General features: G+C 44.2%; 1 protein-coding gene across 1 annotated transcript; it reads left to right on the top strand.

Moving 5' to 3' along the window:
- Positions 1-5,244: 5,244 nt before the first annotated feature.
- Positions 5,245-17,666, top strand: UBAC1 (UBA domain containing 1; the record flags this gene model as incomplete). Its single annotated transcript, XM_010085907.1, has 9 exons — positions 5,245-5,365; positions 7,475-7,548; positions 8,805-8,912; positions 9,949-10,051; positions 10,733-10,841; positions 12,096-12,327; positions 13,409-13,495; positions 14,414-14,552; positions 16,939-17,666. Coding segments are annotated over 9 exons (1,128 nt in total), but the record flags the coding sequence as incomplete, so codon positions are not given.
- Between the last annotated feature and the right edge of the window lie 7,239 nt (positions 17,667-24,905).

Here is a 24,905-nt window from a genome sequence, read left to right on the forward strand (position 1 = left end):
TCTTTTTTTCTTTCTTCTTTTTTTTTTTTAAGTAGCTGAAGCGAACAAGTGTTTCTGTGTTCTGGTTTCCCGGTTTGCCATATCTGCCACCCCCCCGAGTTGTGTGAAACTCTTCCATGTGGAAGGAAAATGCCTGTTTCAAGAGTTGTGTGTGTTGGAAAAGGAGGATTTGGGGTCAGATTACTTTGCAACCTTTAGTTGCAGAGTTTGGCATGTGTTTTGCAGTAGAGTTGGAGACCGCCAGCTCCTCTGTGCACTTTATGGACCAGTGGCTATGTGTTGCAAGAGTCTGGTGAAGTGGTTTCAGAAAAGTAGTAACTGTGGAGAACTTCCCTTCTCTGAAAAAGTCTCGGTTCAGTCTTACCCTGTGTTGGCCCAGTAGCTGGTGGGATATTCGGTAGGGAGGTAAGAGGCTTGTCCAACGATCTCCCTGTGCTCTGAGCAGTAAGGTCTTAATGGATGTGTCCAAAGGGTGAACTGCTAATCACTGTCTGGAAGAGAAAACGCGTGAAAACGCCCAGGTGCAGTCTCTAGAAGCCGCGTGGAAAAGCACAGGCTCCTTGCACTCACGTGCTGAATTACCCCTCGTCTGCTTGCATGCGTTAAATGTTAAAACCAGTAATTTCAGAATTATTGGACTGAACTTCAAAGATCTGCCATGACAGTGTTTTACTTTAAAGCAAAAACACCACTGACAACAGCAGGGTGTAAGGTTGTGACCCGTGACCAGGACTGTCCTAGTGCCTCTCGTTGTGGAACCAACGCAGCGTGGTCTGGCAGCTCGAGTCGTAACCTGCTGGACTTCTTGCCAAGAGCTTTGCTTACATTTGGGGTTGCTTCACCCGAGGTAGGTGGGATCCTTCTTGAGGGAAAATGGGGGTGCAGGGCCCCCCACACTGTTACATTCTTGGAAGAAGCCTCGTGCTTCCCTCTTGTCGCCCTTCAGCGCAGCTGAGTGGTTGAGCAGAAGAGTCAAAGAGTGCCCAAACAGGGTGGAGTGATGCATACCTGTGGAGCTGAAAGGCCTTTAATTATCAGGAAGCTTAATTGAATAGATGCTTGCATTGCAGCACGAGTCAGGGCAGAAGACAGCTGATAACTTGGCACAATGTTTGATTTCATTCTCTGCTGCTTGGTGCTAATGGTGTGAATTTGCATAACCATTATTGATAATATATAGTTTTATGGAGGGGAAAAATAGAAATGGAAAAATCATGGGTATGTTGCAATGAATCTTGACAGCACCTTGAGATAATTTCTGCAGCCATCTCTTGTCAGATGGTGATTATTATGTTCCCTAAAGTCCTCGAAGTTATTCAGGAAGCAGAGGAAGGTAATATTTGTGAGAGATTTGAACTAGCAAGGTGGCCGCTTTTCCTTCTAACATTCAGATGCTTACTGATCTCTGAAGTGTCACTCTTGATGTCTCCTTTTTTTTCCCTGAATTTAATGTTTGAGGTTTTTTTGTTACAGATAAAGCAAAACAAAAAATCTCTCCCACTAGTTCTCTTTCTTGATCTGTAACAATTTGGTTGTTAAACTGCTGCCTTTAGTAATGCTGTCTGTGCAGTCTGTGACCAAACACCTGATAATAAGTCGTTTCCCTTCCTAGTTATTTTCACTCAAGTTTCACCATCAGAGGGTTTGCTTGTCCCTGAGCAAGGCCCCATCACCTCAGCGGGAGCAGGCTCTGAGCTCTCCTGTGGTTTCCTTGAAAAGCAACTCTTAATTTCAGAGCCAGAACTGAGACGGGTCAGCTTAACCACCGAAACTCAAGCTTAACTTTGATTCATAATTCTTGAGCCCCGTGTTGACAGTCCAAGCACAGCACCACGTTGGCCAGCGGGGCTGTAGACACTCCTGGTTCTGATACTCTAATGGCCAGAGACCACTGCTTCTTGCTGAGCCTCAGCAATGTTGCTGGAATGCTGCTGTAAAGCGTGGTCACATACTCGGGATGCACCAACATGGTATAACCTCTACCTGTAACTTTCCTGGCAGCGTGGGGCAACTCCTAATGCTCTGTTCCCTTTTTTCTTAAGATGCCTCAGTGATACTTGCATTTTAAGGTCCGATAAGGAGTATCTGTGGAGCAGAGATGCAAGGTGTGAGTTGCCAGAGTACAAACATGAAGTAGGCTCATCCCCCTGGGCCCATTTCTGATACTTTGTGAGGGGTGCAGATGGTTTCAGCCACCCAAGGTTGGTAGGAGGGAGTGTCAGTATTTTTCAAATGTTTCTGTTAGTAAAAGCAAACAAAACCATGGTTTTCCTTATTTTAAAAACAAACAGCCTTGTGGTTTATCAGGATTCCAGGCTCCACAAACAGCATTTAGCATCACCAGGGCTTGCAATTTCAGCAGTTGCTTGGGCACCTGTGAGCAAAGGTTTCTCACCTGCCTGGTAGAGCAGCCTGCCGTAAGCTCCAGGGTTGAAAAGAAATGCAAATATTTGTGTTGGAAGAGAAAAGATGAAGCAGCAGATCCCCTCCTGACAATCTTTTTGTACAAAAACAAGTGAGAGAGCTCCCCTTCCCCAGAATGCCTCTGATTGCGGGGAGCAATCCTTGTTAACCCCAGTCGTGCCCTGCAGCAAGGTGCACCCTGATTTCTCGGTGGCGGGCTGCACTCTGATTTCTCAACTGCCTTTCACTTGTGTGCCAGACGCTTCCCCTGCACTGCGCGCAGATTCCTCTCCCCTCACCGCTCTCCCTGTGCATTACCAGCACTCTTCTCGCTGGGCAGGAGGGTGTTTTCAGTTACACTTTAAAGCTTTGTATTTAGTACAAAAATACCGTGTTCTGGCAGATACAGTTCTTGTGACGCAAGATTCCACAGTGGGATGTGATGTTTGGTGGTGGCAGGTCCTGGTGGGCTGTTGAGAGCTGGCAGAGGCACTGCCTGTTAAGATGGCCTTTCTGTTTCAGATAAGTTCATTTCAGAACTCATTTCATTCAGCCTTTCATTTCAGATAATGTTCAGATAAGCTGAGTATTCCACTAAGCAGTCCCTTTGATGTACGTGCTGTCCGTATGTGCCTCGTTATTCTGTGCAGTTGTTAACAAAGTGGTTAGTGGAAGAGGAAGTAACAAGGGGTATCCACAAGACTTCTTTCAAAACAGCAACTTTCATTTTTTTGCTTACACTTTCACCTTATTAGTAAGCATTCTGATTGCACACACACATGTGCTAGGATGAAAATGGCTAATGGGTCCGTATCGTGTCTCATCTTGTCCCACCCCAGCCGTACACCTCCCATCTCCCATTTACAAGTTCTTCCTTCTGGGCTCTGACTCTCAGGATCTGTAACAGGAATATTTTGAGCTTGTTCGGAGAGGAGATGTTCCGCTGATGTACTCTTACACGTTTTGAGTAACTTATCAGATCAGTTACAGGAGGTGCTCCCAGGCTTTAATGCAGTCCTTGGCTTTTGTTCAGCAGCTAAGATGCTGAAGGATTAGTGAGAAGCTGCTGTTGGACAAAGCAGGACTCAAACACTCTTGCCTCAATCTTCTTGAGGCGTCAGAGCTGTACGAAAGTTCAGATGAGGAACGGAAGATCTGTGTTGAAACCAAGGGCATTATGTTTGGGAGAAGAACAAGTAGCTGAGTTTGCCAGCGGTTACAGTCACAACAGAAAAGGTGATGATGGACTAAAAGGATTCCTTTGGAGGAGGCTGGTGATGCATATTATGAAGAACAGCACTAAAAGCTACATCAAAGTGAACAGCTGACTTCAGCGGGGTTTGTGGAAGTGTCTCTGTTACGCAAAGGGTGAACACACGCTTCTGCAGACACGGTAAAAGTGGTTTGGTAGAAACACGCATCAAAAGCAGTGTCATTAAAAGCTGTTTGCTGTGAGCAGTGCAGGTGAGGTCAGTCCGAAGTGTCCTATTTTGGGGCAAGAACAGCAGCATCCATTTAGTGGGTTTGGTAGGTTGTTATTTTTAATGTTGCCTTTCTGGAATTGCAACCACTCTGCTTTCTTTTTCCACTCAAACAAATTAGAAGCCTCTAGATGCACTGATGTAATGTTCTTAAAATCTATTACTGTGGGTCTGGGAGCCACTCTGGTGTGAAGATGAGTCAGTTCAAGGCCTCTGTGTGTGTGTGTGCACTCTTTTTTTCAGGATCTGAACTTGACTTCCTAGTGACTTACTTGACATACAATTTTGAATTGTAGCTAGGAATTGAGCACAACATTCATATATGAAAAAACCTCCTGTACGCTGATTATTTATGGCTGCGAGGGAAAGTTGTGAATGTAACTTTTGTTCAGAACTTTCAGCAGGAACCTGGGTTAGGGCTCCAGCAGCCAAATCTGTTGATTTCAGCTGGAAACAAACTGGGGAGGAAACAGCAGTTTCTGCACCTTAAGGTCAAGTGTAGCAAAACCACTGCTGGCAGTTTCTTGTTTATTCTGGCAGTGTGTGTAAATAATAATTATTAGATGAAGCAGAGAGCCTTTCCTCTCTTTTGACACTCATTACAAATGAGAACTGTACTGCCTTATTACAGCCTTCCCTTCTGCAGAAACACTGGCTGCTCTTTGTAGGTTTGAATTCTTAGTTCATGATGCTAATTGCTGTCCCCAGACTTCTCCCCAGGAGTGTGTGACCTTAGCGACCTGTTGCAGAATTAGCTGTGGGTCCCAGAGCATCCTTGCTTTGCTCCATATCTCCATGACTATAGGACTGGGTGCTCAGAATTAAGCATGATAGAGATGTCCTGTACTGCAAAAGTATAAATTCAATCGTGGAGGCTGCTGCCCTTGAAGGGCTCATTTGGGCTGTGATGTTAGGTGTTAGAAACTGTCTGTTTAAAGAAGTTTTTTAGAGCATCATAATCAGTTGGCACTTAAATTGTAGAATCATAGAGTGTCTCAAGTTGGAAGGGACCCGTGAAGATCACTGAGTCTAACTCCCTGGTGTAGCTATCAGTTTAACAGTATCAAGGAAGCAAGGCTAGAATCCTTCCTTCTGTTGGTTATTCTTCCGAACCAGGAGCTTGGATGTGGAGGTAGAAACCTACCACAGTCAGTATCATTACGGCACAATTCAAGCCTCATTTTTTTTTAATAAAATACGTTCTGTGTGCTGGCCTCTAGCAGCACTGTTACTTAAGCTATTAAGAAGATAATAAATGATGGTACAGTTTGTACGTGGAGAATCTTAAGCGCAAATACAGCGATTCATGTCATAGGCTTATTTCTGTCTTCTCATCTTCAATATTTATTATTTTCTGCAGTGTTTACCTGGGAGCTTGGAGGATCCGAAAACTGTGACACATCATAAGTTGATACATGCTACTTCTGAGAAGGTGCTGACAGACACAAAAACAGTGTTGGAGGAAAACATTCAAGACAGAGGTAGGATTGTCTGTTTTATAATCTTATCAGTCTGGAAACGTGAGATTGTGTTTTGCTGTTTGGAGGGTTCCAAACAGTAACCCTTTTAATGTCTACTTCCCTTTGACATAGCAAGGTAATAAGGTGGCAAAAAAAAAAAAAAAGAGGAAAAAATATTTTTTTTTCCCCAGAGAAAACACCTTGAGCAGTTTGCTTTTCTTCACTCTTCCTTTTAAGAGTTGAAAAGGAATTAGGAATGTTCATGAAGTTGATAAGTTAAACAGTTTATTTTTACCTCCTTTTAACGTAATTTTTAAAAACCTCCAGGGCAGCATTTATCTTTCGAAATTATTAAAAAATAGTTGTCAGGGCTGAATATTCCAAGGCAGACAACCCAATGATTTTGGGGGGTTCATTGAGGTCTCCATGTCAAGCAGAAGGATGTTTGCTGAAGTGTGTCGGAGTGTCTGAGTTTAGATCTCATTCTGTCCTCTGCAAACGGAGGTCAGAATCCATCACACCATAGTATCGCTGACTACAGTAGCTATGTGGGGTATGTATTTGCTCCTGAACTTTAGAGGTGTAAAGGATTAGTGTGAAACAAAAGAAGATCTAAAGCTGAGGGCTGTTGGGATAGCTGGAGTCAGGTTTTGCTAGACAGCTTAAGCTAATGGCCCCTTCTGGAGATAAAGAGCGGTGGTGCAGAAAGCAAGAGAAGCAGGACTGCTGCAGACTGAAATATTGTCTGAACCAGAAACTCAGCAGGAGTGCAGTCCCAAGTTCGTGTAGGCTGGAGAACTGCTGCCATGAACACGAGCAGTCCGGTGTCTCGGTTCCAAGGCAGTGTCACCTATCACCTTTAGAGCCGAACAGGAGCTGGAAGTGCTATCTTAGGCAAAGGCAAGGGACAACATTTTTGCTGATGGGTGGTGTATTATTTCTAGGCAAGGCGCTGGCTCCTACAGAGTTTTGAGTTGCAGTTTGCAGCAGCGAAGCAGCATTAACTGTGTAGTCCTAGTAAGCTGTCACACAAATGCCTCTTTGCTCCTTTTCCCTCTTCAGCATGCTGCACCTTTCCTGTGCCCTGCTTGTCAGGGAGACCAGAGCACAGCCAACAGCTGATTGCCACCAGCTGACTGCGCAGGGCAGCCAAGAGTCAGCACATGGATCCTTTTGTGTGCTGGTCAGCTGGACAAATGAGGGTTAACAGCCTTCACCAGCTGTTGCTCTTGGCTGGTATGTGCTGAGACAGACTGAGGAAGCTTATTGTGCAAAGCACGCTTTGTTTGCTTTTTACCTGCCTAATGCAATGGACTCCAAACCGCGTGTCAGGCCATAGCGGCTGAAGAACTGCAGATGCTGCACTGACCCGTTTGGGGCTCTAAGTGGTGTGTCTGCATCCTTCTGCCCTTAGAACGTATGTGGTAGTAACTGAGGTGCTAGAAACTTGTAAAGTATCCTGTGATCTCCAGAAAAGGGGTGTCTTGTAAGGGGAAGTATTAGTCTTAAAAGCCCAAAGCAAGCTCGTGCCAGGTCACGCGAGATATGAGACTTGTTTGCCCTCGGGACCTGCCCTGGTGGGGTACCAGTGGTGCACCCCTGCTGTAGATCGTGAATCACTCTACTGCTGTTCATACACCAAGATGAGCTTCAGCCTGTTACTGGAAGCTCCTGTTGAAGCTTGGTGCTTGCCTTGCTGCAGGTGGAGGGCCCGAACTTAGACCTAAGACCATCCGTGGCCTGTCTCTACTGCTTCCTTCTCAGTGGAAGCACTGGAAGTGCTGATGCTTTATTCTTATCATGAGCCAATTGCTGCACTATTAATTTACAAGACAACTGGAGCATGTAATACCCTTTCTTTAATGGTGTTGTGTGAGGAGAAGAAACCAGTAACAGTTACAAAGCGTAACTGATAATGGGCCATGGTTTGAATTCACTGTGCATTAAGGAATTGCAAACACTGAAGGAGTGTGTGTAAAGCCATACAGGTTTTAAAGTGTGAAAAAGGTCTGATGCTCTAGCAGAAGTAATACAAAATTCATCTTCAGGAAAAATTTAGTTTCTGTAGGATCCTACAAGAACTGTTTTCAGATTACTTCCTAATTTATTTCAATATCATTCTCTTTCTAGATGTCCTGCTTTTGATAAAGAAGCGTGCGCCACCTCCACTCCCCAAAATGGCAGACGTGTCAGCAGAGGAGAAAGTGAGTTTGCACATCTTCTCAACTTGGCTGTTTTGATTAACTGCTTTATTAGTGAACTGCAGAAGGATTCCTGTGGTGTACTCCTCTTGTAGAGGCAAATCCTGCCAGTTAAATCCTAGGGAAATTATTTCATATTTCTTCCAAACTTTGAGGAAGCTGATTTTACGTTTATAACTTTGATTGTGAGAACATTTGCCTTAGAATTAGACATGCAGATACACTCTGTGCAAGTGGTATAGATTTGATCTTTGAATAAATGTCTAATAACTGTATAAGTTGTCGCTTGCTTTGTCTCTGTTTGAAAACCCAGTAGAAATACGTTGACTTGCTGTCAGGCTCTCTTCTGTCTTTATCTGTGTGTGGCTTGTCACCCTCTAACCAGGTCTCAAGAGCTGAAGTGTTGTCCCCCTCCTATTATTTTTTTTAAATTATATTTTATTGGAATGTAATTGTTACTGAGGGTTGCCCAGGATGGTGCTCATGCATGAGTGGTACAGCTGTTGATGTTATCGCATAAACGCTTTGAGCAGTGCTTGTGCTTGACCTTGTGAATTCCTGGGTCTCTCTACTTCGTCCTTGCCCAGCTTTGTTTCTTCTTGCTCCCTGTAGGTATTGGTGTATGTCTCTGTATCCCTTCCTGTAGGTATTGGCATGTGTCTCGCTCTTCACTATGGTCTTGCTGTGCAGAATGTCACTGTAAGAGCATCAGTTATAAGAATGGGAAATATTTATAGTTCGTACCCTGCTACGTTTTGTCCTGGACTGTAAGCATGTACTGAGAATCCAAGGCACCGTACATCTCTGCATGATACGTGCAAGCGGCAAAGTACATCCAGTGTTAAGCACTTAAGTGTCAGTGTGTGCGCAGTGCTGGTACATCTCTTGATGAAGAGAGTGTGCTGTGAGCAGACCGTGTGGAGCAGAATATGGCCCTGGGCACTGAGGTCTCTGTTCTCTCCGTGTTTGATACGTCACTTTCCCTCTGTGATGGAATTTCCCTGCGTGTTTAGAGAACAGAAATAGGTGTAAGGACTGAAAGTGGGGCAACCCAGCAGGTCCAGATTTGCTCTATAATTGCAAAATGAGACCGGTGCTGTTAATCCATGGTATTGCTAGACTGCTGTTTCTCTTAGTTGCAAGTTACAGAGCACTGCTTGATGCCTTGGTGAAGAATATGAAACTGCTCTCCGCTATGCTGTGTTCTCTGTTCTGTGGATAATGGCTTATGAAACCTGATGATGTTTCCTATCCTTCAGAGGAAACAAGAGCAGAAAGCTCCTGATAAGGATGCAATTCTCAAAGCAACTGCAAATCTGCCCTCTCGCAATGCAGATCGCACTGTGGCCCATCACAACATGAGGGATGTAAGTATTAGACTTGACCTTCACTCGCACACTAGCATCCAAGTATCTTGTATAACCTTTTCTCTTTATTTGAATGGGATTCTCTTCTCTCTATAAGATAAATTCAAGTGTATATAGTATATATTTAAGTAGATAGCTTAAGATTTAGACACAGGTGATAATAAAACACTCCATTCTAACTTAATGATTTTAAATGTTTTATTTGCCCATGGAAAAAGGCTCAGTAAATGTATTCAAGATCCAGTAAATGTGAAATTAAGGGGTTTTATTTCTTCTGTTTTAAATAGTTTAGTGTTAGCAGTGTTTTTTTTTTTCTTCCGTGGTTTTGAAAAGATAAATTAGGCATAAATTTTGACTTCAGTAATCGAATACTTGCAGAGTCTAGAATGCTTCTAACTGTGTCTTCAGCAGTGTGAGGACTACCTTCACCTCCCTACCTGGCAGGGATATGAAGCAGCGAATCTGCCTACGTACTGCATGCTGTCAGTGTGCCCTAGTAACCTAAAGGGGACAATTGCCATTTAAGCTGTTTAATGACCTACTGAGCATGGCATACTTAAAAACAAATGTCCAACTGAAAGGAATTTGTTATGCTTTAGTTTAGAAAGTAGCTTTGATCTGTGTTGTTCAAGTTTAGATTGCTAGAAAGCAAACAGACAGGGAGGCTCTCTGGTTCACAGAAGCAAGTAGCGCTGGTACAGAGCTGCTGGACTGTCATCTTTCAACACTTCTGCAAGGTGGGAGTCAGTGTTTCTGTGAAGCAGTGAGTTTTCTTGGACACTGCACCTCTTGTGGGGGTACTGGACAGCAAGCTGTGGTTGAAATAAAAGGACGTTTCTGCCCAGTAGCTTTTACTTTTGTGTAGCCCTTCACAGGAAAGGCCCAGTGCTTCTTGAGAGACTAAACAATGAAAATAAAGCCCTAATTCTGTACAGGGGGACAGACTGCTACTGAGATACTAACAATAGATTTATTGAGATTTAATGATGTCTGGTAACTTCCTGTCTAAATGTTTTGACAGTTTCCTTTCTTGCAGTTCCAGACAGAGCTCCGGAAGATCTTAGTGTCTCTCATAGAAGTTGCACAGAAGTTGCTAGCACTGAACCCAGATGCAGTTGAACTGTTTAAGAAGGCAAACGGTATGAACATGTCTCTGTAGTGCCTAGTTCAGTCCCGGGAACTTGTTTGCTTCCATAGCAGAAGAGTGGGCTTGCAGAGTGAAGTCCAGACCCTAATGTAATAGTAAATACAAACTTTGTGGTGAAGATTTCACCTTGTGGTTATAGGTTATATAAAACTTCTGAATTTTTAAGGTCTCTGGGGGATGGATGAGAAGTTCCATTTGAAAAAAAAATCATTAGTAGTGAAAAAATTGGAAAACTTCGAGTTGCACTTTAGGGATGGTAAAGAATAGTTGGAAAAGCACAAGGAGATAGTAAAATGAGATGAAAGCGTAGCTGATGATCCAGTTTGTGGGAAATAGTTGCCCAGATCTGGCTTACTTTTTAGATCAATGACAAATAGATCTTCAGTGGATCTCTTACATATTTACTTACACAGAAATAGCATGTGAGAATTAGCTGTCTTTTATTTGAGATCTTGAACACATCTGGACAAAGTCTGTCCTGGAAAAATCTATCTGAGCCAGACCAAGCTGAGTGCAGCAAATTAAGTGATGAGATGGCAAATTCAGGGCAGAAACAAAAGAAGGGATGGAAGAGGAGAATGGGGTTTGAACTTAACACATGCCTTTCCATTGATACATGGTTTTATTTTAGCTTGAAGTCAATCTGAACGTTGTTTTGTTTGTGTATGTGTAGCCATGCTGGATGAGGATGAGGAAGACAGAGTGGATGAGATAGCTCTGCGGCAGCTTACAGAAATGGGGTTTCCAGAAAGCAGAGCTGTCAAAGCCCTTCGATTAAATCAGTAAGTGTACTCAGCACACTGCCTGTAAATTACTTGATATGGTTAAAAATAAAATGTGCATTTTTTTCCTAAAGTCTCCTTATGTGGGTCAGCTAAAACTAGGTTGGAAAAAGCATTGACTCAAAGAACAGGGCTGCCTCAGGGAGTGCGCAGGTGCACATGGCGCAGGGAAGGGGAAACAGAGCTGTACTTGCTCTGGAAAGAACAGCAGAGCAGCTGGTCTGCCAGGCTGGTACTGTTTCCAAGTATTAAACTCACATTTTCTTCCACTTTAGAATTCAGATTTTATAGAAAAAAGAAAAAATCAAACGTAGCCCACCCACATTGTTCTTTTAGTTGTTGAAGAATACCTTGTGCTGATCTTTTAAAAACATTCCAAGATTATTGTGAAGTCCAGATAGCAACTGTAGGAAAATAGGAGGTCATGTAGTTCTTCTCATGGCCTAAGAAGAATCAACTGTACTGCCTCACTCCTCAGAGGGGTTTGTTAGGCCATTCTCAAAAATTTCTAATGGTAGAGAATCCACAACATGTGCCAGTCACTCTTTTCCAATATCAGTCCCTTGCGGGTCAGAAAGACTTTCTCACACTGGATGGCAAGTGATTGTTACGATCAGGATGTTCTGTGCCCTGGGGCTGGCCTCTCCTGTGAGGGGTCACAGATTTCTCAAGTCAGGGTGGAGGAAGAACAGGGTGGTACATGTCCAGGTGCAATTGCCTGCATTGAATTTTGCTCCCGCAGAAGGCATATTGTGCACGTACAAAGCTTTTCAGCCTCTTTCTTTCTTGTGGTGTTAATGGCATTCCTTGATCGCTGGGCAGGTGTCAGAGAGAGATCTCCTTAAGCAACAGAGCAGCTTGCATCTGAGATGTGGTTCCATGTAGATGTGGAACACGCTTTGTTTGCAGTTTTGTCAACAGTTGCAAATAGTCAGTGTTTCTCTGTTGTGAAGTAAAGCGGGTGATGTGGAGAATAAGGTGACTCCCTCAGAAATGCCTTTTAAAATCTGGGTTGCAGTGTCCAAGTTGGGCTTCATGCTGCTGTCTTCCTGGCTTCAGAGAAGATTGTGGTACCTTGAATCCACAGAGAGTTAAGATGCTTTGAGGTTTGCTCCAAAATTTCATTTATGGCTTTTCAGATACTAATTAACCTGCAAGTCAGTCTACCACTGGAGTAAACACAAAGGCAAATATATGTGGAACACTCCTGTACATCTGGAGCGTTTCTCATCCCTGTGTTGATTTGCTTTTCAGTATGTCAGTGACACAGGCCATGGAGTGGTTGATAGAACACGCTGATGACCCCACGGTGGATGCTCCGCTTCCAGGCCAGACTCCATCAGAAGCCACGGCTGAGGCTGGTGCATCCTCTGCTGAAGTGACTGCGGGTCCCAGTTCAGAAGAGGGTGGGGAAGAGGCCAAGGATGAGCTGACAGAAATATTCAAGAAGATCCGGAGGAAAAGAGAGTTTCGTCCAGACCCACGAGTAGGTGCTGTGTATCTCCCTATAGAACTGTTAGGATTGGAAGGGACGCTGTGTGCACCATGGAATCGAAGTAAATGTTTAGTTAATAAATGAAACGGGACATCTGGGTAGATGTATATTATGCTGCCTTGACAGTATTTTAGTGGAAGTCTTTAGGGACTATTTAAATTCAGGTTGCTGAAAGGGATATTACCTAATTAATGCATTGCAGTCTCAGATAGCAGTATCTGAATTACTGACACTGTTATTTCTGCACCTGAAAATTAACTAATGGGACTGAAGTGAGCTGCCAGACTCCTGGTATTGCTTTTATGACTGCTGTCTAGGGAGGAAGGGTTGTAGGACAGGAGTAGGTCCTTTTACTGTAGAAAAGGACAGAAGAGCTTTACTGTATTTAGGGGGCAAGGACAAGTATCACCAGCAGATTTAAGTCTTGCAGCAAATGCAGAAGTTAGCCTTGTTTTTTCAGAACACAGTATTAGCTGCAGTGAAAATGTGTTGTTATCGCGCTGTAAACTCACCAGGAGGTGCTCTGTGGAATCTAGCACTCTCTTCTTGCAAGCTGCAAATGTATTTGATGACTGGGTACAATTTCTAAATGATTAAACATTCTATAACAATGTCTAGGTAAGCTTGTCTAAATACATAACACTACCAATATTATAAATCCTGGAAGTGAAATTAAATTGAGCGAACAGAACTACAAATGCATGTGAAGCTTGATCTGTCAGTGAGATGTGAATAAAAGCTTTGTGACCCGAGAGAAGTTCTAAAATAAGGTGTTCCTGTCCTGCTCTTCTCCTTTCTGCCCCAGGTACACTTGCTCTTTGCTTTGCATTTGGCTTTCAGAGATGAGGATAGGAACTACCTTCACTCTTAAGATTTATTCTTCTTCCATAATAAAGATACTTTTGATATAGGGTATTTGAAAACTTAGCAGATAAGATTACTTAGTGGGTCTGCAAATGGAAACTGGGGGTTTTACCCCACATAAAGCTCTTGCGCTGACAGTGAAAGGATGGGATTGTTCTTATTTCTGCTTTAAATGTTACATTTATTAAGCTGTGCAAATCTGATACAGGCAGTCATTGCCCTGATGGAGATGGGGTTTGATGAAAAAGAAGTGGTAGATGCACTCAGAGTAAACAACAACCAGCAAAATGCGGCCGTGAGTACAATGTCATTTCTGTTCCTTGTTGCTGTACTAGTCTGTTCAGCTGATTCTTTTCACTGTTTAATTGGTTGATGTTTTGATCTATCATAAAGTCCAACTGTTACTGGGGATTAAATGAGCACTATATATTCTGTGCCTCTTTCAAATCAGATACACAAGCAGAATACAAAGGTTTTAGTCTTAGAGGAACTCAGCATGTGTGAGCTTGAGGCTGATCTGGTTAGGATAGCATATGTGGACTTTCAAAAAGCTTTTGAGAAACTCCCTCACCAGAGTCTGCAAAAGAGATTATGCTATCATGAGAAAGGAAAAGGTAGTCCCAGTAATTAATAACTGATTAAAGGACAGGAGTAAACGATCAAGCGAGAGATTCCAGCCATGCAGTGTGTAAATTAGCATTCTGCAGCAATGCGTCCCACAGGTTGTGGAATCAAAAAATATGAAGGTTTTCAAAGATTGATTAGACCCCTGCTAGTGGCTGGATGTTAAGGGAAATTCTGTGGACACAGCTGACAGCCAAGGAATCTTCTCTTAAGCGTCTGGTGCTGGCTGCTGTTAGAGGATACTGGGCTGGATGGTACTTCAGGCTGACGTGTTGTAACCCTGTTGATGGGGTTCTTTGGAGGCAGTACGTGTGTAGGATAACACACATCTCCTCCAGGCTTTGAAACACCCAAAGTTGGTGTAATTTTATTACCATACCAGGCACTGTTGCTGTTCCTGTTGAAATAAAGGTGTGGGAGCAACAGAAAATTAATAGTAATCTAGTGTGAAAAGAAATGCATAGTTTGGTCTTTAACTGTGAGAGGAAAAAATACTTTTAATATGCCACATTGTCAAAACTTTTGAGGCGCTTTCTTTCTTGTGGTACCAATCATGAAATCTGTGATCGTGCCCGGTGATTTCTTTCAGTGTGAATGGCTGCTGGGAGACAGAAAGCCTTCTCCAGAGGACTTAGATAAGGGCATCGACACCAACAGCCCTCTCTTCCAAGCCATCTTAGAAAACCCAGTGGTACAGTTAGGGCTAACCAACCCTAAAACTCTACTAGGTAAGTCCTGCTTGGGTTCCTTGAACTTGGGGCTGCTCCAGAAATTATACAAATTCCCTACTGGGTTACACTTGCTGAACTCAGAACTTCAATAGCTGCTGGCTGCAAGGCTTTTGTGGATTTAGGAGACCTTTTGTGTGCTCCCTTTGGCCATGAGAGGAAAAATCAGGAATGTCTGTCTAGAATTCTGAGATTTCACAGAAAAAACAAGGCTGTCTCCTGTGTACAGCTTACTGTGTGTTGGGGCCTGACCACTCAGATGGAAGGTAACTTGTGGAAGAGGAACCAAACAAGGAGTCTGAGCTGAGGCCTTGCCTATCAAAGTTGAGATAAAGTATGTGAAAATACACTTCCCCCTGCTTGGGTTTCAGCTCTGTGGCAAAGTCTGTGCGCTTGTGGTCAGAAAGGCTGGGAGCACAGCAAGTACCCAGCCGATGAGCCTGACAGTGAAGCATCAATCTGTGATGAACTGGTGTCTCTGATGCTGGAGGACAATACAGAAAAATTATATTGGCTCTGTGTGTATTTTTAAAGTTTTATATTTAGTCTTTGGCTTGAAAATTTATTTGAAGCAATGCTTTTAACTAGTGTATGCGCAACTCTTTCAAGAGAGCTTTTAAAAATACTACTTTCAATGTGATTAGGAGAGTTTGCAAGCCTTTAAATAATTCAAGTGCAGAACCTTCCCACTCTGATTTCTGAACAAATGGTCTCTTCATTTCCAACAAGGGTTCCACACTGCAGCTCAGAATATAAATAGCAAATGAAATGCCATTGTAAAGCTTGGATGAACATCAGAGAACATATTCTGAATGATACATCTGCGAATTTCTTATGTCACAGATTTTAATAATGAATGTTTGCGTTTAATTAGATAATTACAGAATGTTGATAAATAGTTTTAAGCTTTTGAGTCTGGGTAAAAGAATGTCATTAAAGTGGCCAAAGGTGAGATCTGTACTTTATTCTGGGCTTTCCTGAAGGCGTGCTGCGTGACCTTGAGCAAGGTATTAATGATGAGCCTTTCAGAGGTGCTGGGTACTTACAGCTCCCACTAATGTCAGTTGAAGCATTGTACACTAACGCGCCTGGGAAAATAAAGACACTGACCTTCGTGCCGGTCTGCCAGACTCTTACAACACTGACATTTCAGTGACTTCTGAATAGGTCAGATGTGCAACTGCTTTTTTTGTCCTGTTCCATAATGACTGCTCCAAATGTCCAGTAGTGCAGCTCAGTGTCTGTCATAAGGCTTATAAATTATTGCCTGGACCATTCTCCTGCCAGATTTGCAGTTTAGCTCTTGCAGTAGCTGGCTGGTTCCTTCAACATAAGTAGAAGAGTGAAAATTTGCACACTTTAAAAAAAAAAAAAACAAAAAACCAAAGCTTGTTGTGAAGACAGCTGTATATGGAAAGAAAAAAACCTGCTTTTAAATATTTGGATTGCTGTCAGAGTTTAGAAGTGGAGGTAACTGTTCTGCACAGAGATCCTTTCCCTGTCTGCCTATGTCTGGGTGGGTGAACGTGGCTGCCTCCCCCCATCCTCTACTCTCCAGACAGCAGGAAGGAGAAAGCACGTGGAGCTCAGAGGAAAGGTGCTGCTTCCCTTCTGGTTCCAGGGGCCTCTATGAAAAGATAGAGCTCTGAGATTTGGGGGTTTAAGGGGCTACGCTTTTGCTGGCTCTGCTGCTCATTCCTGCATAGCCTTTGCCATACCTGCTTCTTATTTTGCTGCCTTGGTTTTCTCTTCAGAGTTGTTATAAATGAGAGTGGCTGTAGGATGGCCAAAGTGCAGCACAGGAGAGCAAAGGTAACAGAGGCAAGGGGGTGATGGGGCTTTCTGTGAACTGTCCTGGTTAAGTGTCAGGGTGAAAAAGATCCTGGTGCAGGAACTAGCCATTACGAAACCTAGGCTGGGATGTGAAAAATCTTTGGGCAGAAGAGTGGAGTTGCAGAAGAGTCTTCCCGCAGGAGTACTGGCAGCCAGTGAGCCCGTTCGAAGGTGGGCTTTCACAAATGGCTGAATTGCAGAGCACGTGCCCTGCCCTGCAGGTAGACATTTGCTAAGGCTTTAGCTCTTCCAGCCCATGTCCTTGAGGTTTTGTAATCCAGGCTGAGTATTTAATCAGCCTCTGTCTGCAGTGAATATAACGCCGAGGAGTGGAGAAAGCATGACAGCCTGTAGCATCCCAGGCTGGAGAGATTTAGGAGTGCAGATGGTAAACGTGTGATGTGTGTTCGTTCCCACCATTTTTGGGTGATGCTTGCCCACTGCCTTTGAGTTGTAGCTATTTCTAGCTGTCCCGTTGTTGAATCATCCCAAACATGGAAGCCTTTGCTGACGAAAGGACTAATTGAGTGTTGCAATTTCCATTTCTTGGCAGCCTTCGAGGATATGCTTGAAAACCCCTTGAACAGCACTCAGTGGATGAACGATCCAGAAACGGGGCCTGTCATGCTACAGATCTCTCGAATCTTCCAGACGCTAGTAGAGGGGAACGCCAGTCCGCTGTGCCACTTCCTACTGTCCCTCGCTTGACCCCCTCCTCCGCGGGGGGATGCATGGATTGTTTGGGGAGGGGGGCGGATGGAAGAGGAGGGGGAAGGTCCTCTCTGAAGGGGTCTCTCGTAGGAGAGCTCACGTAGTTATGGCCAACTGAAGTTAATTGCCTTGTGGATTTAGTGTTAGTGGAAGAGGTTTGAAGACTTGTTTATGTTTTCAGGTATTAGGTTTAAAATAAAGTATATCAAAAAATAGGAAAAGGTTTTGTGAAAACAATTAAGAATCTGACTGTTGGAAAGAAATATGATATCACTTGTTAAAAAGGCCTGTGACAGTAGTTTTCTAGCCAGTTTTGCTAGCATCTGGCTAGTGTTTACAAAAGGTCACTGACCACTAGCATAGGATATTAATCATCTCCATACAGTATTAATTTATGGCTATATCAAATTATAAAATGCTTTAAAAAATTGATTATTAGGAAATGTTTTTAAAAAGTTCAAATACTGGGAGAGCAAGCACATTTCTATCCAGACTTGTTTATCTTGCATTATAATTTAAACAGAGTAATTCAGAGGTGGAATTCTTTTAATAAATAGCATTACTTTTTCCTATTTATTTTCTGCGTTAGTGTTGTTGCAGTCCCACAGCGGTTATACTTGTAGGAGACACTCTGTCAGCTACGTACAGATGCAGTATCTGTTTGACAGAGCTCACCACACCGAGACCTGGATTCTCAAGTAGGCCCCAGTTCATAAGTTCATATCCTAGTGCAAGGAGGATTATATATTCACTTAGTGGTGGTTTTTTTTATTCTATTTTTATGTGCACGGTTTTGGAAAGGGAGATTTGTGGGTTTTGACTTTGTTTCAAACTGTTTACAAAAAAGCAACTAATTTGCATGGGTTTTTCATTGGTGATCTGTAAAGAAGCAGAACCGCTTAGGTTTTTTTCTTGTTTAATGTATTTAAAAGCACGCTTGAAATTACCTTCTTTGAGATAGAAGTGGTTTTTCTTGACACTTATTTTTACCTTGAAAATACCAAGAATGTCAGGCTGTGTCTTTCCTATTTTGTCAGAAGATTGACTTGAGGTTTCAGGTAGGAGTTGGGAGCTTTTAAGAACAGAACGCGCTGTGAATATCCAGATAGTCTTGGCTTGGGCTCTGCAGGTGTTCCTTTTTTAACAGTCCAAACAAAAATGGTTTTTATTTTCAGGTTAGGGAGACATGATTGATACCTGTCATGATCCCTGCTGTGTCTTGCCTTTCGCAGCTCTCTTTTGGAAAGACAGGCTAAGCAATGCCTCTCCAGAACGCAGAGGAACCACACAGAGACCCTGTCCTTAAACAGCACGAAGGTGTCCTGTCAAACAGAGATCCTGAATCGCTCTGCAAGTCACCTTTTTGAGTCTTGGGTTTTTTAAACAAAAATGCAACGAGATGCAACCCAAAACCCTACAACAAGTTTTGGCCTGAACTTGGCATCTGCTCTGTGCTGTTGTGCAGTCAAGGCACTGAAGTTGCCAATTTCACATAATTAATATGAAGGGTGGGGAAGTCGAAACAGCATGAGATTTTATCTTGACTTACTATCCCAGGATTTTTTTTTGTTATTTGTAAGTTCATATTAAGCTTTACAGTTCATGACTGATGAAATATTTATTTCTACATTTAGAAATTCCAAGCTTTATAGAAATGCATCTTCTGTTCAAATTGGACATTAAAACCATTTTCCTAGACTCTTGCCAAGGACAGGTTGACAGCATGACATTAAATTCTGACCTTGTCCTATAGCTGTAAAAGCTAGGGACCTGATCCTGCGACCCCGGGAGTTCAGCACAACCACTCACAAATAGTTGTGACTGGATGTTGTGGATGGTTTTGATTATTTTGCCTGTTTTTTTTTTTTTTTCTTACTCCCTGAGGCTTTTTGCCTGTCATACTACCAGGAGACACTATTACTTGAAGCTCTTAATGTTAGAGGCACGCGTCCTTCTCTGCCAATCAGCATTCCTGTAAATACTCCTTTTAATGAGTATTTTTAGAAGACAAAGCTGGAAAAACTACCCTGTAGTTCAGTGGGGGTTTTTTTGGCTTCTGAATGAGAAGGTACAGGTTCAGATTTACCAAACAGATACTTCAGTCTTGGTCTTTGAAAGAATGTGAAGGCTTGTTGACATGCTTCTTGTGATTTCAGTAATACATGATCAGACTCTGGAGTGGCCGTAGAGCTTCAGACAGACCAGGCAAGGATCATCCGTCAACTTTAAGAGTCATCTAGAAGTTTGACGTCTGGCTTGCTGACAGAGCCCAGGGAACTAGCCATGTGGCAAGAGTGAGCATCTTTGTACCAAGACAGGACTGTCTGTTGGTGCTGCCAGGGCCTTGTGGATGATGAACTTTTAGGGGGTTGAAGCTGGGGCATTTCTGCTGTGCGGTGTCTGACCCGCTGAGTGGAGTGGCTCGCTTCAAAGGGTAAAGGTTCTGCTGCTCCTGTATCTCTGCATCAACCCCACAGCAACAGGATCAGAGCGTGATCCTGCCCAGACCTGCTAGTGAACTGTGCACGTTCTTCAGTGTCAGGCTGATCAGGGTGATAGAAGTTATCAGAGCTGCCTCGCTCGGTATATGTTCTTCAGTGTCAGGCTGATCGAAGTTATCAGAGCTGCCTCGCTCGGTATGCCAGAACACAGTCAGTGCCGCTGAATCTTGTATAAAGTGAGGGGGAAAGCATCGTTAAAAGCATCATGCTTGTGTAATAGAAGAGGGTAGGAATGCCCAGGTTCAGCAACATAACCTGATGTTGCAGCAGCATTTCGAGACCTTTGGGATAAAGGAATACTGCATCTTTAAAGTGCTTGTGGGCTTGAGAATATGTGGTTATTTCTGGATTTTGTTATTCCAGAGCTCAGCACTTACACAGCTGAAATGTTGGAGGGTGTGTTCTTCCTGGTCTGTCAGTCTTCTTGTTCGATACAGCTTTAACACAGCCCTGCTTGTCTTTCGAGAGCTTAGGTTTCCAGTGGGCAATGGCTGAAAGAGGCCAGAACTTAGGAGGTGTGATGTTTGCAGCAAGGCGTAGGAGTTGATTTAAAACAATCAAAAACTACTGTTGGCGTTGAACACTGAGGAATTGATCAAAACATGGGTGGTGGTGGTAGGGTATGAATTGGTAGCAAGTGGGGAGCTGTGTCCCCATCTCACCTGGGTGTGTTGTGACTTCATCACAGTAAACGGAGCGGGGGGTTCAGTCCTCTGGGCTTGCAGAGGCATTGGTTATCCCGGTTTTTAGAAAACCTGCAGAAAAGTGAAAGATCGCTGCTCGTGAGTCAGAATGTGCAGACGGGTCTCCAGGCGCAAGGAGCGTGTGTGGTAGGAGCCTTACTGGAGATATCCTGTCCTGTTCCAGGGCTGAAGGGCAGAGCACTGGTGGGTCTGGTCTGTAGGCCAGTGAGAGGTCCCTGAGCACATGGGAGTAGGTTTTTTATAAAGAGGGAAAAAAAAAAAGTTTTTATGAGGAAGAACTACTCACAGGAGTAAGGAATTACAGGTTCAGGTCCTGTGCTTGCATCTCTGGTGTTCAGATCATAACTAGCGAAGACATCATATCATATTTAAGAGAATATTTGGAAGCTTGGGAAGTCAAGAAGTAAGGAAATGGGGTGGTAGGTGGCTGATACGACGTCTGTTTCTTACAGTTCTAGCTCTTTGCCCCATCAGTTGATAGAGACAATCTTCTGCCTTTTGATATTACATGACTCTTGAAAGCTAGCGTAGCTATTTATTTAAATATATGTAACTTATCATTTTGTCATCAAAACACTGATATTTTTAATACAACTGTACTATAGAGAAGTTTCTTCTCAGGGCTTCGTATTTATACTCTCTTTGTAGGGGGATGTATTTAAAGGGATGTATTTGAAAAATAAAAAAAAATGCCAGTGGCCACTTTACAGCGTGGACCATGATTGTCTTGACCTGTGAGACTGAGCTAGTGTCACTCTCCTGTAGTGTCTGGTCCAGCCCAAAGATCCTGCCGTTCCTTCTCTCCTTGTGAGCAGCGACGTGAGTCTTCCTTTGAGATTGCTGCATCGCTCTCTGGAAACGGTCACACAAGATTACCCGGCTGCTTCACAGTTCACTGATCTTTATACCGTCTCAAGGACGCTTCTGTTCTCCATGCAGCTGGAAAATTAACTTGCATGGTTTCTGAAGCAGTCATCAGCGCGCTTCTGCTCTTCTGGGAGGGTGCAAGGCTCACTCCCGCTGGAGCCTCCAGCTAATTGCTGCTTTTTGGCTGCTCGCAGCCTCTGTCACAGATGTGTCCCAGAACCCTGACCCCCATTTCTTTCCTCACTCTCCTGGAACCAAACTTGTCTTTTGGAGATGGATATTCATATCTGAGAAACGCTTCAGTGGTTATTTAAATCCTTCTTAGTTGGGACTTTTTCTTTTAGGCATTGTGATTCATGGGCTGAGGATCTTTTAATGTATTTTGAAAGTTGTTTAAATAAGCATTGCACCAAACGAATGTATAGTAACACTGTCAGCAAATATCGCCTGTGGGAGAGAGGCAGAGGTTACCAGGGATCTCTACTTCAGTGGCAGTTTTACAGAAGAAGTGTGCACAGGACAGTGAGTGTCTCATCCAAAGTAAATGCTCCATTTTTCTACTTTTAATAAATAACATTTTTATTAATTAGCTGAATAGTGGCACTTGCAGCTGGGTATTTCCATCCGATCAGAAGTCCTTGTGCTTTGAGGCATAAGCAAACCACTGACCGCATCCTCCTCTCTGGGCCGATTATCGGTCTGAAGGATTTGTGTTGGCTGCTGGCAGAGGCAGGACAGTGGTGAGCTCGGCTGGGGCGGCAATCCCCACATCCCGCAGAGGAAACGGCGAGCAGCGTGTGTTACGTCCACGTGAATGTGCTCTCACGGTGGTGGTTCTCACCTGCATCCTGACATCTAGGTGTACAGAAAGGGGTGGTTTTGAGGACCTCTTGCCCTAGATTTGCAGATCTTGAATGCAGATCCTGTTTGCAGCATGTGAACTCCAAAAAATGTAAATATCCAAATTCAGGCAGAATTTCATGCACAGTTTTGTATCATGCTCTGGGGAGAGGGAGGAAATCGGATCACGTTCTAAACTAAGCCCCACAAAACAAAGTATCCTTGTTGCAGCAGGTAATAGAGGCCTGTAGAGATTTTTAATTTGCCTTTTTTTTATCATAGTTTAATGAACTGTACAAGAATGATTTGCTATCCAGCACTTACCACAAGGCAGCACCAGTGAAATTAGATCACAAGGTACCGACTTAACAGTTTTCATTTCACCTGTGTATAAGATAATTAGGTAAGCATAGGATGATTTTTATATGGCACTGACACTGATGTGTGGCATGCACAGCTGTTTCTAAGATGTACCATTACTTTTATGAAGCTCAACTCGGGCAGATGTCCCTGAGCTGGTGGAATTCGGGTTCATTCTGGACATGCTCGCATGAGTCGCGGACCTCTCCGTGGGAAACCAGCAGGCTTTGCTCCCATGCAGCAGCCTCTTAGGCAAAAAGTAAGAAATACTACTGACATGTTATCCTTTTAAACAGTCGCTGTTGTCTACTGAAATATGTTCCTGGAAGTTACCGAGGTTGTTAGCAAAGCCAGAGCTGTTCAGACTGACTTTAGCGTGTGGAGAAGTCGTGCCCACGAGCGAGACCAGAATGAACGCTGAGTCTTTAGACCTGCTCACACATACACACTAAAGACACTGATGTTGTGTGTTGTAAATTTATAATATATCTTAAAAATAAAGGTTTTTTTGATTTATTACAAGGTGTCCTGAAGCATCATTTTCAGGAGCAGCAAAGGTTTACGAATCCACATCGGTCAATGTTCCGGGTATCTGCAGACTGCCAGAATTGCTTCTCAGAAAATACAACCTTTCGATAGCAGGTCAAGAAACCTGTACCAAAATTTGTGCAGAAAATAGCTGGATTTTGCTCAGTAGCTGGTTTTGAACCTGGAAGTTATTTCTTATTTTCCAGGAAAGGTTGCATTGGTAAGATTCATTGCGAGGGATACGTGAAACAAGAGTTGGTGATCCCCTGCGATGGACTGATGCCACGTAAGAGGGATTTATCTCGGCGGTTGTTGACTAATTAATTGGAAACCTTTTCTTTCACAACAAGGGAACCCTCACTGAGGAAAACAGCTCGAGCAAATGCCAGTGCTGGGATGCAGCAACTCGCAGGTGATGAAAGCGAAATGTCCTCACTGCGGCTGTTGGGCAAGGAGCTGGGAAGCGCCTCGGAGCCTTGCCCATGTGTGGGGTTGCCTTGGAGGCAGCTGATTAAGAGCGTGAGCGTGTGAGGTTATTTCTCTAGAGGAGAGGTGGGGTAATTAGCATTTTCACACAATGTTCAGGGCAAGGAAGAGCTCCTGCCCGCAGCCTGTTTGTTTAGCACACGTTACGGCAGCTGGTGAGGAGTTCAGGGTAATTTTTATTGCATCCCGTGAATGATGGAGGATTAGCGTGAGACAGCCGGATGGTTGTTGGCTGCGCAGGTTTGTAGTTGTGCTGGGGTTAAACACTGGGATTCTCTTGGGCCCCTAATTTGGATTTCCTTCACAGATCAGCAGTAGGCTGCAGGACAGTTCAAAGGTCCAGCTCTCCGCTAATTGAAAATTAAAACAAAACAAAAACCCTTAAAGGAGCTCGTGGTGTCTCATTAGATAATGGTGCTTCTGAACCTGAACTGGTGCAGCAGGTCTGGGCAGGAATCCACACCTTAAAAACTAAGAAGTGCTGCTATCTGGGTGACAAGATGGGCTGTGATTGCCATGGTGTTTGTCAGCTCTTGAGAAGTGTGCTTTTGTCCCGGAGACGTTGCTGGCGATGAGGAGAGAAGCTCGCCGCTGCTTCGGCCGGAGAGCTGCCCCCAGCCCCCATCAGAGCTGCAGTGAGTACAGGCTGCACTTGGCGCTGGAAACGCACCTTGGTGTTGGCACGGTGAGACATCGCTAACGCTGCGGACAGTGGCGGGGGATCATCCCCTCCACGGGCGGTTTCCCGTCACCTCTCCCAGCACGCCGGGCAGTGGCCAGTGTTCCCCTTCCACCTGCTCACTCCTCCCATGGATCCAGCGGAAACAGAACGAAAAGGGAGATGCTGCCCCTGGGAAATCCTGCACCTGGACCAGGGCTGCCGTCCCCTCTGCCACAATCCAGTCAATCCTCTGTGCTTGAGCATGTTTTGGTTTTTGTTTTGTTTTGTTTTGTTTTGTGTTAATGGTTGATTTTACTGTAAGAGAGGAATTGGCCCGAAGAAGCAGCAGCTCTGGAAGCTGCAGGGGAGGCTTTGCAATGGGGGAAGTGTGTTTGGGGCAGAATTAATGGAGCAAATTCTTTTCTCTCGCTATTCAGACACCTTCACTGCAAATGCAGGACTTGGGCAGGTGAGCTGCACGGTCACTCCGGGGGTTTGATCCTGGGAAATGGCTCGAAAGCAGGCAGGGCTGTGGTGTACCTGTGCGAACGGCGTCGGTACGGCTGTCAGCAAGCGTGACCTGCGAAGGGACAGCAGTGCCTGACCCCGAGTATCTGGTGTCACCAGGAATCCGGTCACTGGTGGAGCTGGGGGAGGGACAGCAGTAACTCGAGCTGTGCTGGACCAGACCCCACGGGACCAAAATAAACCTGGAGAACTGACCAGCATGCTCCAACCCTGGCCAAGGAGCTGGTGGCCAGATAACGGGTCTGAGTTCAGAGCCTGCGCGTGCCGGGGTGTCACCGCAGCTCCGTGTGCTGGGCTCCGGCCGTTCAGCTGCTGCCCACCCCGTGCAGGGGGC

This window comes from Pterocles gutturalis, unplaced genomic scaffold (assembly GCF_000699245.1).
Source record: "Pterocles gutturalis isolate BGI_N339 unplaced genomic scaffold, ASM69924v1 scaffold32970, whole genome shotgun sequence".
Classification (NCBI taxonomy): domain Eukaryota; kingdom Metazoa; phylum Chordata; class Aves; order Pterocliformes; family Pteroclidae; genus Pterocles; species Pterocles gutturalis.